Source organism: Patella vulgata, chromosome 8 (genome assembly GCF_932274485.2).
Source record: "Patella vulgata chromosome 8, xgPatVulg1.2, whole genome shotgun sequence".
Lineage (NCBI taxonomy): Eukaryota > Metazoa > Mollusca > Gastropoda > Patellidae > Patella > Patella vulgata.
Window position 1 is genome coordinate 20,131,281 of NC_065886.2, and position 13,679 is coordinate 20,144,959.

General features: G+C 37.4%; 1 protein-coding gene across 1 annotated transcript; it reads right to left on the reverse strand.

The window, feature by feature from the left end:
* Nucleotides 1-5,809: 5,809 nt before the first annotated feature.
* On the reverse strand, nucleotides 5,810-8,764 carry LOC126830137 (anhydro-N-acetylmuramic acid kinase). The gene is made up of 2 exons (XM_050560399.2): nucleotides 7,904-8,764; nucleotides 5,810-6,628 (listed from the first exon to the last, which is right to left on the reverse strand). The coding sequence occupies exons 1-2, from the start codon at nucleotides 8,642-8,644 to the stop codon at nucleotides 6,176-6,178; spliced, it is 1,194 nt and encodes a 397-aa protein (XP_050416356.1). The 5' UTR covers nucleotides 8,645-8,764; the 3' UTR covers nucleotides 5,810-6,175.
* Between the last annotated feature and the right edge of the window lie 4,915 nt (nucleotides 8,765-13,679).

Here is a 13,679-nt window from a genome sequence, read left to right on the forward strand (position 1 = left end):
CTTTTACTTGTCCGCGTTCTTTTGAGAAAGCGTGCTTGTCTGTGGTGACAAACCGGTTCAGAGATTTACCTAAAACAATCACTATAATTATTATGCAAGAGCTAAATATGCCTATCGGATCGTAGGTTTAGACATTAAATGTTATATAAACTATTAATTAGACATTATAACATGACAAGACCATAATCAACTCTCGATGCCATCTGATGGGTCCGTTTTTGAACAGATTTGAATCCGATCTGCGGTTCAACGGCAGTTGATCGAGACTTCGGTGATTATCGTAACAACGGTAACAATGACAATCGAGGTTACAGTGTTATTGAAATGAGAATTTCTCGGCCCAGACTGAAGTAATTTGACTGAAATTCTCAGTATATTCCCTTTACATTAACTAATTTTTAACTATTACAGCGAGAACTGTCAGCTCTTATATGTAATCTTCCATAATGCCGTTTTAACCAAAACAACCTGTATTTTTATGTTTTTTCTTTCTTTTTATATGTATAGATATTTAATTTTCACTTAAAGTAGCTAAGTCTCTATATTCGGAATTAAAATCACAAATTATAATTCAATATTGGTCCATTTCAACATGATGTTGTTATGTTGCCGTGAAAATGTGGGATCCTAATATCTAATATTTAAGACACAAAGGACGTTTTAAAATATGGTACACGAGTCGTCTGCCACATCGTTTCGGGCGTAAAACCACTGGATAAAGAAAAACATATCCTTAATTACAATGCGGCAGTAAATAGTAATGGCTGATTCACAAATGATTAAATAATAATAAAAAACGTGAAGAATGGGCTAATTAGGCGTAAACCATTGTCGTTTAGTTTGCACTGTTCGTGTATTTCACAGAACATAATTGATTAGAAATTACTTTTTAAAAAAAAAAAAAATGAATATAAATCACTTTATATACACTCATATTACATTAATTATGTGCTTTTAGACCGATTTATGGTTTAAAAAATAGAGCCATACGCCCTTTATCTTTACTTTCTTAAACAATTCTGGCAAAAAAACGTAAATAAATGGACGATAAGAGAAAGAAAGACAACTCTTATTGTCATAGGAGTGATTATGCAGTTTTTATATATTAACTAATGTTTCAATTTAAAAAAAATAATATAAGCAATATAACCAGCGGCTGCCAGAAAAGATACGCCCACATTTTGCAAGAGATGGATAGAGAACAAGCTTAAAAAAAAAGCAAAAAAAAAAAAAAAAAAGCGATTTTTCATACAACAGGGCCATAATCCAGGAAGTTATGGTCTGAAATGCGTAAATATCGAGATATTTGGGAACCAAGGACCTTGAGTTATAAACATGCATTTCAAGTTTCATCAAAATCGGGTGAAAATAACTGTGACCTCTTGAGTGTCCACGAGCTAAAAACGTGATTTTTCGTACAATCAGGAGCCATAATCCATGAAGTTTCGACCTGATACATGCTAATATCGAAAGGAATCTTTACAAAATAAACCTATATTTCAAGTTTCGTCAAAATCGGATAAAATTGTGACCTGTAAGTGTCCACAAACAAATTGTGGATTGACAGACGGACGCACGTCCGGACGGACAGGGGCGACGACAATATACGTCCACATGAAAATGTAGGTGTTTAAAAATAATTGTAATTTTACGGTTACTTGGCCCCTCAATATAGGGTCGGGTGGCATCCCCTTGTTAGTGGTGCAGGTCGAGGAACAGTGTCTAGTCGTTCATATGGGATGAAAAACTGAGACTCCTTGTACACATTGGCGTGCACGTCAAAGAACCTTGACAGTTGGAATTAGAAAGTAGGCCGTTATATAGTACCTATATTTCCCCCAAAGCACACTGTATGGCGCATGCCCGTCTTCATTAGCCCAGTCGGTGCAGAAAAGTAGGGTGTTAAACCCCATTTCATTTTATGCAGATCCGCCAAGTTATAGTGCAATGAAAAAACCCTCGAAATTTTCTTTGTTTTTGTTTTATTTTTCTATTATATACATTAATCATTCTTTAATAAGAAATTCTTTAACGACAATTATTGAAAGCGTTGACTAGCAAATACTGATGTTCAGAAGTGTGGGAAACTAAAGTGACCGGGAAAAAAACGCACAAGGTTTAACAGACCTTACAACTTGGCACTTACAATCCTTAAAATGCCAGTTCAGTGTTTCTCGGATTTGGAAATGCAATGAAATGAAATGAAATAGGGTTTAACGTCATACCCATTGTTCGCAGTATTCTGTAACAAAACTAGAACACTCGAGAGGTTACTATTAAGTGTAAATTATGGTGGCTGATTGGTATCATGTCCTAATGTCGTGATGTCGCCTTTCATAACGCGACAACCCGACAACCCGACATCACGACATTACGACATGATACCAATCAGCCACCATAGTAAATAGAGCTTTATCACCCAATAATACATTCTACAGTAGATATCGCTTGTGTGATATATTTCATAAACTACTGCGATATCTCCTTAGGAGATATCGCTTTACATGAATTTGATTGGTCAGTTGAAAAGGAACTACTTTTTTTTGTTTTCAAAGAACGGTTCATTTCTTATTAAAAGTACCTTTTTTTTTAAATTAAAAATGAACTATTGTTATTCAATTGACCTTGATGGAAACACTGGGTCAATATAGATGAATTCAAAATATTTAATATCAAAATTAATTAAAGATACATTATGGGAGATTCGATAACGAGTTGGCAGTTCTCACTATAATATTTAAAAACTACATAACGTAAAGGCAATTTGCTGAAAATTTCATTCAAATTGATCCACTATGAACCGAAAACTAAGCGAATGAAATTTCTGCCTAGCCTCGGTCATCTTTACTAAAGTCAGTACGATAAACAGCATAGTCTCGATTATCCATTTAATCGTTTAATCGAGAAAGAAAGTTATGCAGTAAATCGGCTCACAATCCACTTAAGATCGCAGGCTAGCGATGCCATCTAGAGTCGATTATGGTCTGGATAAGTTAATTAATGTCTAATTAATAATTTAGATAACATTTCAGGCCTAAAGAAAGACCTGCAATAGACATATTTAGCTCTTGCATAATGTATGTTTAATTAAGAACTTTGAATTAGTTTTTCATTGTTTGTTTGTCTTTTATTACTGTTACCTTCTTTGTCTCAAAACCTCAAACTCTAACCACGTGCTTGCCGGATTGTTCATGACTTATTATTGTTTACGTTTTGAATTGTATACTATGGGCACCAAAATCTTCTAAGTTCTTAGGCATAGGCGTACGGGCCGATTTTCCCGGACTGCAGTTTGAGAACTAGACATCCTGAAACAAAATCAGAATTGTATGATTTTCCGTAACTCTGAACTCCGGTTGGGAATTGCATCACACCACCCAATGGTCATTAAAAGTCACAGATTTCGGGCACTTCATTTTGTGGGTAGAATAATTTTCAGATTTTTCGTTTTATAGCGCCTAGCGGAGCGAATTTTCTGGAACTGCAGTCTGAGAACTAACTATCCTGAAACAAAATCAGAATTGTATGATCTTCCGTAATTCTGAACTCCGCTTGGGAATTGTATCATCCCACCCAGTGGTCAGTAAAACTAACAGATTTCGGGCACTTCATTTTACGGGTAGAATAATTTTCATATTTTTCCTTTTATATCCACTAAACCATCACTTTTTTCATCATCTGGCCACTGTCCGAAAAATTTGATGATCGTCCGAAAAGAAATCTTCCCCCCCACCATCTGGGAGAACAAATCGGCCCTTACGCCTAAGCATTTAGAAGATTTTGGTGTCCCCATATAGTATACAATTCAAAATGTAAACAATAATAAACCATACATGCGCCCCCCCCCCCCGCGCCCCTCCCACTCATACGCCTATGTGCTCGGGCCTCTATAGGCCTTAATCCGACCCTGCGTTTCCGTTTCTTTTCTATACGCCCACATTAGCTCTTCTGATCACTTAGTTGCAGTGGGTGTATGTTTGGTTTCCTGACGGCTTATCTTTATGTTTTATATTACATTTACACTATATATATATATATATATATGGAGAGAGAGAGAAATGGGGTTTAACGTCCACTCGACACAAACTAGGTCATTTCGAGACTAACATATGGTTTAATTTTATTTCAATAATTCGCTTGTGCGTAGGGGTCTTTAGCAGTGGGAGGAAACCGGATTTACACTATATAACAGTGAAGTTTAACACCATTTTAAAGGGCCAATCCCGATAATATGTTAGAGAATAAAACTGCTTAATTTTGGGTTAAAATCCCTTAAAATGATCTACATAATGGCTGTGCAACTAACTCAATATTTGTGATACATTTTCAAACAACTCAAACCTGTCAGTCTTCATCTGGAACTGGAGACTGGTGTCCCAAGCTGTATTATGCGGTGTCTGGATAAAACCAGACTTTTATTTTATAAAAATAAAGTGTAGTTGAAATTTACCTTTCATTATCAAGTACAGCACATGGGTCATTCACTGTATAGATCTCTTTAGGAACGGGAATCGATTATCAGGTCATTCAACGAAAAAAATTGGCCCGAAATCTTGAAAGGGTTAGGTGTCCGCTAAGCATTTTTTACGTTCACGTCCAAACGACTCAATATTTTGAGCTGAAATTTTGGGACAAGTTAAATAAACCATTCCTCTGTATTTTGGCGCTTAAATTTCTTACGTACTCAGACTTTTTGAGACTCAAATCGGGATAATCCCTTTAAATAAGTTTAAATTCAGTTGTAACATGAACGTGAAATCTTCCATTTTTTCTTTTCGTTGAATAAGCAGATTGTTTTCCCTCTAGTAGATTGGGTGGAACTTAACCGTGCAATAACTAGACATGTTCAATGTTATTGCACGCTTTTGCTGGTTTACACTAGTTTTAGTAGAAATCATATAGAGAAGTGGGGTGGGTTTCCTGTGCAATAACAACAAGCATGTTGAGCAGGTGTCAATGTTACAAGTCATTTATACCAGGCTTTATTCGTTAACTCATGAAAACCGTGCTATAAATATAACTTGACCTAACCCTTCATGCAGCCAATGAACAGGTAACTATTTTACCAACCATGACGATGTCTTGACTTGGAAATGGTACCAATAATATTAGCATATTTATATTTATTTTGATCTTAAATTATCATCCTCTAATTTTGCATATACATGTACAATGGAACCGCCAAGGCCATAGTTCAAGGATTATATTTGTCGACAATTTCCATTCCCTAAAATAACATTACTCTAATGTTCTAACCCTTAATAATTGATAGGATAGGGTTCGTCCTCTCATGACCCCAAGCTTCACAAATCATTTGAATCAAATCAGTTACAAACTGTAGCCTCTATCGCGTTCACAGTATTCAGAAGGGAGGGGGTAACCCCGGAACGGAAGGCCGTAACACGTAAAAACGAAAACATTCGTCCTCTCACAACCCCAATGCTTCACACATGATTTAAAAACATCTGTTAAATACTGTAGGGGGACAGGTTGGCGACATTATACGCTCACACTAAAATGTGGCAGCATAAATAAACCTGCGAAACGGTACCATGGAACTTCAAATTGTTGTTTACGGAACAAGATTTTTAAGGGCCTTTAACATATAATGAAGCAGATTGCAGATTAGGTCGACCCGCCGCAGATATAAAGCAATAAATTGGAAAAATTGAAGTTTTAGTTAGCTTATTGTAATTTTTGGACCCATGGTGAGTAGATTCATCGCCCTTTTTGAGTAAACAACAAAAACGCTTCCTTGCATTTTATACACTACGTTTTTCTTTCCATGTTATAGAAAAATATAGAAAAGGTTTGGAAAATAAAATTTATGTACCTTTATCCTTCAGTGGCATATAGCATTGGACACAATACAAAAATATACAATTTATATTGAAAACAATCACTGGCAAAAATGTCGAAACGTCGTGATAAGGCCTATATGTAGCAGGGATTGTTTTTCATGTTGTGTCCATGTGATGTTTTTCGGTGTGAATTAAACTCCACATTTATATAAAGAGCAGTTTTTAATTTCTTGACGATTTTGTATCCAGTCGATTATTATGGATCTGTAGGCTACTTAATTGTCAAAGTCTGGAGGATGTTCGATGCAGCGGATTTAGTGAACCAATAAAATAAGTCAATTTTTTTAAATAAAAAAAAGGCTAAAGCATATTTTTCAGTTTTCAAACTGCGGTGGGATATGAGTTGAAAGTGATCGCTTTCTCATCAAATGGTTAAATCTGTCCTGTAATGTAGGACTACAGGAAGCTGTGGGGTTTACAGGCTGGTGAATACTCCCGGAAATTGAATCTCTGCTACTCCCGGTGACGTCAGAACAAGTGTTTTCCAAACCAAGCAGACAGCGTAATCCCAGAAATGCAAACAGAAGAGCTTCCTTGTAATTTATCGTCTCTTCGTCCGTCTCCTGTAATTCAATCCCATGTTCGTGTAGCTTCGAAGTGAGAATTTCCACGAAATACTTGTTAAAAGCACCACCTCCTGTGATTAAAACCGTACAGTTGTGGTCGTCCTCTTTTGGGTATAAATTCCCAACACACGCTTCTGTTATCTTGTTGACCACGTGCTGTAGAAACGTTCGCATCAAGTCTTGGATAGTGTAAACCGTGTCCTGAAATTCAGAAAAAAGTCTTAACGTTACCTTGGAATCTGAAATTAACAAATTATTAAAGAGCAATTGATTTATATTAGCGAGAACTAACGTTTTTACAAATTATTATTTAGACAACATTCATTCACATGACAAGCCCTGATCAACCCTCTAATCCACTGAATGGCTTAGATATTCATATCAGCGTTAAACGCTAATATGGTCGTCCAAGTCGAAACTGCAGATAATAGGACTGACAATAGAGACTTTGTTTAATATCTTGGCAATGATACTTGACAATCAAGAATATGAACTGTGGACGGAGTTTCCGTCTGCTACCGATCGGTAATTCTCAACAATCGTCGGAGACAGTTTATGACCATTTCTTGCCAAAGTTTCAAATATTCATAACTTCACTTGAGATAAAGACTGAAATTTTCAACATATTCATTTAAATGAACCCCTTTTAAATAGATAATCGGGTGTGCGTATACGTTGATTCAGCATTCACAAATGAAATAAAATAATATCATCTTTGGAGACCCTCCACAGCCCAGACTCTGAGGCCCCTGAACTGCATCACCTTAAGTTCACTGACATGTTCTAACGCGGCCTTGCTTAGGCCATTTTTATACTTGGGGCGGCTGTGGCTCAATGAGTAAGACGTTGGTTCGCTAACATGGAGGTCCCGTGTTCGACCCCGGTGTTGGCCGAGAAACGTCACCGGGATTTTACGGCGTGGTTCCCCGTTGTCAGTGGTACAGAACGGACTCCCGACGAAGGTACTGGCAACGAACAATGTCGTTCTAATGGTACAAAAAAAACGTGGCCCCGTGTAGACATTGACGTGCACGTAAAAGAACACTTGACAGTCGGAATTCGAAACAAGAGTAGGCCGTAGTGTCGCTGTCCGGGCATTTTTCGCCATAGCACAATGTATGGCGTATACACGTTTTCATTAATCCAATCGATGCAGAACAGCAGGACGTTGAACCACATTTCATTTAATTACTCCCAGTGCTATGAAGACGGCGACTCTATGGATTTAACTGACATTTCTTGCGACTTAGATGTTACTGTAGATGCAAATAATCAATACGATGTTAATAGATAACAATAACAAAGGGACAGATCAGTTCTTGGCTGTTATAAAAGAGGGGTCATGTGAAGGTGGGGTGTTTCACAAATCTGATCTGGAAACCCTAACCCTAAAGCGCAACACAGGTAATGGTAGTCGTGGACCTCAGATTCTGTATTTAGCCGTCATATATTGTATTGACTATCATAGGCACTTACATCTAGTAGTGGGAAAATGTGCTGGATTATCCATTCCATTCCTAAAGATTTTGGAGGTTCCATTTTATAGTAATCCAATTCATCTAACTGCTTCAATAAATCTATTTTAACTACTCCCATAGATGCTATTTGACCATCTTTGTCATACTGCAGGTCTGAATTATGTAATTTTGCCAATCGATTAAATACGATATTACAGGGAGATACATCGTAACCCTGGCTTCCTCGAACCCCAATATTAGCGATGCCTCCAAGATTAATACAAATATCTGTCTGTTGGAACAAATAACGTTCGCCCGAAGGTGCTAAAGGAGCCCCGTGTCCCCCTAAGGCCAGGTCTTTGGACCTGAAGTTTGTCACGTAGGGCGAAATCAAGTATGCAGCCGCTGTTTCTCCGTCACCAAGCTGAAACGTAAACCCCTTGTCCGGCTGATGAAAGACGGTATGTCCATGTGAAGCAATAAAATCAACCTTGATCTCATACTCATCGACGAAAGCTTTCACTGTCTTTCCAATATAATGACCGTAATCAACATGCAGCTGAATCAGTTGTTCACCAGATAATTTCATCGATGTTTTAAGTCTTTCTCTCCACTGATCCGTGTACGGAACAGTCTTCGCTTTTTCAATGCGATAACTCCACACGTCTGTTTCGATATCGCCGGTAAACTCTGCAAAGCAAATATCCAAACCGTCCAAGGACGTACCCGACATAACACCTATACCGTGGAAAGTGGCCATATTGCAGCTGAATTTGGGTTAGTCAAAGTTATAGCTGTTTTCTGTTTAGTCTTGTATCGTGTCCTACATAATATTGTTGTGATAAAGTTAGGTTAAGCTTGCCTTGACTTGTAAGCTACAATCTAAGTGAACATGTGGTATAAAGCTGTACTACCCGGTAATAATCAAGTATTGATCTACAAAAGGGCATGGGCGTCGATTGGATGGAGAACGAGAGGCATGTCATCTCAATTTTTATACGCCAACATTTTCATGTGGACCTATATTGTCGTCGCCCCTGTCCGGACGTCCGTCCGTCCACAATTGTTTGTGAACAGTCTACAGGTCACAATTTTTATCCGATTTCAATGAAACTTGAAATATAGGTTTATCACCCTAAGATCTCGGTTCCTTTCGATATTGGCATCTATCGGACCGTAACTTCATGGATTATGGCCCCTGATTGTACGAAAAATCATGTTTTTGGCTTGTGAACACTGTAGAGGTCACAATTTTTATCCGATTTTGTTGAAACTTGAAATGTAAGTTTATAACCCAAAGATCTCGGTTCCTTTCGATATTCGCGCATATCGGACTGTAACTTCCTGAATTATGGCCCCTGATTGTACGTAAGAACACGTTTTTTGGCTTGTGGACCCTATAGAGGTCATAATTTTTGTCCGATTATATAAACCGTATTAATATATCACCGTTACACCCTAAGGACGGTTGAGTTCGAATTTCGTGAAAATCGGCCCAAAACTGACAGACAAAATGGCCGCCGTTCGTTCTGAAATAGCGTAAAAATATGGTATATCAAGGTTGTGGACCCTATAGAGGTCACAATTTTTATCCGATTTTGTTGAAACTTGAAATGTAAGTTTATAACCCAAAGATCTCGGTTCCTTTCGATATTCGCGCATATCGGACCGTAACTTCCTGAATTATGGCCCCTGATTGTACGAAAAATCGCGTTTTTAGCTTGTGGACCCTATAGAGGTCATAATTTTTATCCGATTAAAAAAAACGTATTATTATATCACCGTTACACCCTAAGGACGAATGAGTTCGAATTTCATGAAAATCGGCCTAAAATTGACAGACAAAATGGCCGCCGTTCGTTCTCAAATAGCGTAAAAATATGATATATCAAGGTTGTGGACCCTATAGAGGTCACAATTTTTATCCGATTTTGTTGAAACTTGAAATGTTAGTTTATAACCCAAAGATCTCGGTTCCTTTCGATATTCGCCCATATCGGACCGTAACTTCCTGAATTATGGCCACTGGTTGTACGAAAAATCGTGTTTTTAGCTTGTGGACCCATTAGAGGTCATAATTTTTATCCGATTTAAAAAACCGTATTATTATATTACCGTTCCACCCTAAGGACAGTTGAGTTCGAATTTCGTGAAAATCGGCCCAAAACTGACAGACAAAATGGCCGCCGTTCGTTCTGAAATAGCGTAAAAATATGGTATATCAAGGTTGTGGACCCTATAGAGGTCACAATTTTTATCCGATTTTGTTGAAACTTGAAATGTAAGTTTATAACACAAAGATCTCGGTTCCTTTCGATATTCGCGCATATCGGACCGTAACTTCATGAATTATGGCCCCTGATTTTACGCCAAAACGCGTTTTGGGGCTTGTGGACCCTATAGAGGTCATAATTTTTATCCGATTTAAAAAAAAAACGTGTTAATATATCACCGTTACACCCTAAGGACGGCTGAGTTTGAATTTCGTGAAAATCGGCCCAAAACTGACAGACAAAATGGCCGCCCATCGTTCTCAAATAGCGTAAAAATATGGTATATCAAGGTTGTGGACCCTATAGAGGTCACAATTTTTATCCGATTTTGTTGAAACTTGAAATATAAGTTTATAACACAAAGATCTCGGTTCCTTTCGATATTCGCGCATATCGGACCGTAACTTCATGAATTATTGTATGACAAATCGCGTTTTTAGCTTGTGGATCCTTTAGAGGTCATAATTTTTATCCAATTTAAAAAAACCTTTTTATTATATCAACGTTAAACCCTAAGGACGGTTGAGTTCACATTTCGTGAAAATCGGCCCAAAACTGACAGACAAAATGGCCGCCGTTCGTTCTCAAATAGCGTAAAAATATGGTATATCAAGGTTGTGGACCCTATAGAGGTTACAATTTTTATCCGATTTTGTTGAAACTTGAAATGTAAGTTTATAACCCAAAGATCTCGGTTCCTTTCGATATTCGCGCATATCGGAACGTAACTTCCTGTATTATGGCCCCTGATTGTACGAAAAATCACGTTTTTAGCTTGTGGACCCTATAGAGGTCATAATTATTATCCGATTTAAAAAATCATATTATTATATCACCGTTACACCCTAAGGACGACTGAGTTCGAATTTTGTGAAAATCGGCCAAAAACTGACAGATAAAATGGCAGCCCTTCGTTCTCAAATAGCGTTAAAATATGGTATATCAAGGTTGTGGACCCTATAGAGGTTACAATTTTTATCCGCTTTTGTTGAAACTTGAAATGTAAGTTTATAACCCAAAGATCTTGGTTACTTTCGATATTCGTGCATATCGGATCGTAACTTACTGAATTATGGCCCCTGATTGTACGAAAAATCGCGTTTTTAGCTTGTGGACCCTATAGAGGTCATAATTTTTATCCGATTTAAAAAAACGTGTTAATATATCACCGTTACACCCTAAGGGCGGCTGAGTTTGAATTTCGTGAAAATCGGTCCAAAACTGACAGACAAAATGGTCGCCCTTCGTTCTCAAATAGCGTAAAAATATGGTATATCAAGGTTGTGGACCCTATAGAGGTCACAATTTTTATCCGATTTTGTTGAAACTTGAAATGTAAGTTTATAACTCAAAGATCTTGGTTCCTTTCGATATATTTGCGCATATCGAATTGTAATTTCCTGAATTATGGCCCTTGATTGTAGGAAAAATCACTTTCGTTTAAGCTTGTTTTCTATCCATCTCTCGAAAATGTGGGCGTATCCTGCCTGGCAGCCGCTGGTCTAAAAAGGAGGGGTGGAGACTGGGCCTCGGACTGTCAGGCGTGGTCCAAGGACCCATCGACCCCGATTGGAAAAAAAAACATTGACATTTTCATTTCTAAAATACATAAAATTCATTTTTGCATCCACTACAAAAATATAAAAGCCTAAATCCGCGGAGATCTTTCTTTAAACCTTAAATGTTACCTAAATTATTAATTGGACATTAATTAATTTACCAAGACCATAACCAACTCTCGATGTTATCGGATGATTGCGATATTTAGTGGATTTGAATATGATTTGTGATGGATGAATTAACCGTAAAAAATGGATAACTGAGACTTTGTTTATTATCGACATTCGTAACAAAGATAGTTATGACGATCGTTTCTAGTCTGAAATTGAATCGCTAATATCTAGGTTCAGAATTAGCATATTGTCTTTTTATTATCTATTTTTAAACTTTTATAGCGAGAACTGTCAGCTCTTTATCAAATCTTACCTAATGCCTCTTCTATGACCTTGGTCGTATATTGTATCACCTTTTTCCGTCCGTCGGTCCATCCATACTTTCTTGTAGATGCTTCAGTTTTTATCTGACTTTTATGAAACTTGTATTATGACAAGACAAGTATCCCTATATGCAGCCAAAATTTATAGCTTGCTTAGAAACATAATTCCGCTAAAAGGTCTTCGAAGCTAAACAAACTATACATGTTTTAAAAGTTTATAAAACCAGGAGCACAAATCCGAGACTTTCAGGAAAAATGTTTGCAATAACTCGATTTAGGGCCTGATAAACATCGTCGCGTAAATGCTATAGTTATACCAATAATTCTGAAGTTGGCATAAAATTGAATATTGGCGAAAACACCCGATACCTCCTTCCTTGGCAAAGAATAGTGTATTGGTTAAATTTTGATTTAAACAAAAATATCCAAAACATAAATGGCGAGACTGAACAAGGAATCGTCTAAATCCATTAACAATACAAAAGAAAGAGTTATTTCCCTTTATGTCAAATGTCTGCAATCGATAACAGACAGTATTTATGTTGCGTGATGCTGTTGTCTACGATATCATCTTAGGTGGTAGTAGACGTAAAACTCTAGAAACGTACGAATGCTGATGCTGTAGGGCGTACAAGACCGGAAATTATGGGCTGGGTGGCTAGAGTCTGGTGTGCCAGGAGATATGTTTGGTAATGGTTGGGCAATATGGTTATGAAGTTATGGAGACCAGAATCTGTCAATAGTATTGTAAATCACATTTAAACCACGTGATCTTTTCCACTAAAATAAAAACCCACACCCACATACCCTTTCAATAAGACTCTACAGTACGTTTACTACATGTAGCTGTAAACCTCTAGTTCAGATATGATTTAAGACCAAATTACAAACATATTTAAACTGAAACCGTATCTATAATTGTGTAATTTGCTAACAAATATAGATATAAGGAGGGCCCGCGACAGGGCACTGCGGGCCCTATCACAAGCAACTCGGTGAAGGGACCGGGTGGGGGGGGGGTCTTCTCGCCGTTCGGAATCTAAAATTTTTAAAAGATACATATATATGTATTTTGGCGTACATCTGGACTGATATTCAAATACTTCCCACGCCAATATACCCACATTTAGAAAATTCATCGATTTCCTTCTACTTAACGCTCGAGTAACAGTGTGTGTGTGTGTGTGGGGGGGGGGGGTCAATAATTTATACCAACAACTTTTTTTAATAAACATTATTCGGCATACCTCTGGTCCCCTCTAGGCTTCGAGCCCCTGGACAAATGTCCCAGTTGTCCCTCCCTCTCACTGACCCTGGATATACGGTAAAAACTAATTATTTATTGAAGTAAATCAATGAACTCCGTGTTAAAATTATATTTTAAATGTGATTAACCACTTCTATCACATAGTATGTGATATTGGCTGACACCAACATTGTCCTTTAATACAAACATAATTATCTGATACGGAGTGACAGAGCAACTCAATAGCTACTCGTTTCATAAGTTTGTTTCTGGTTCGTCT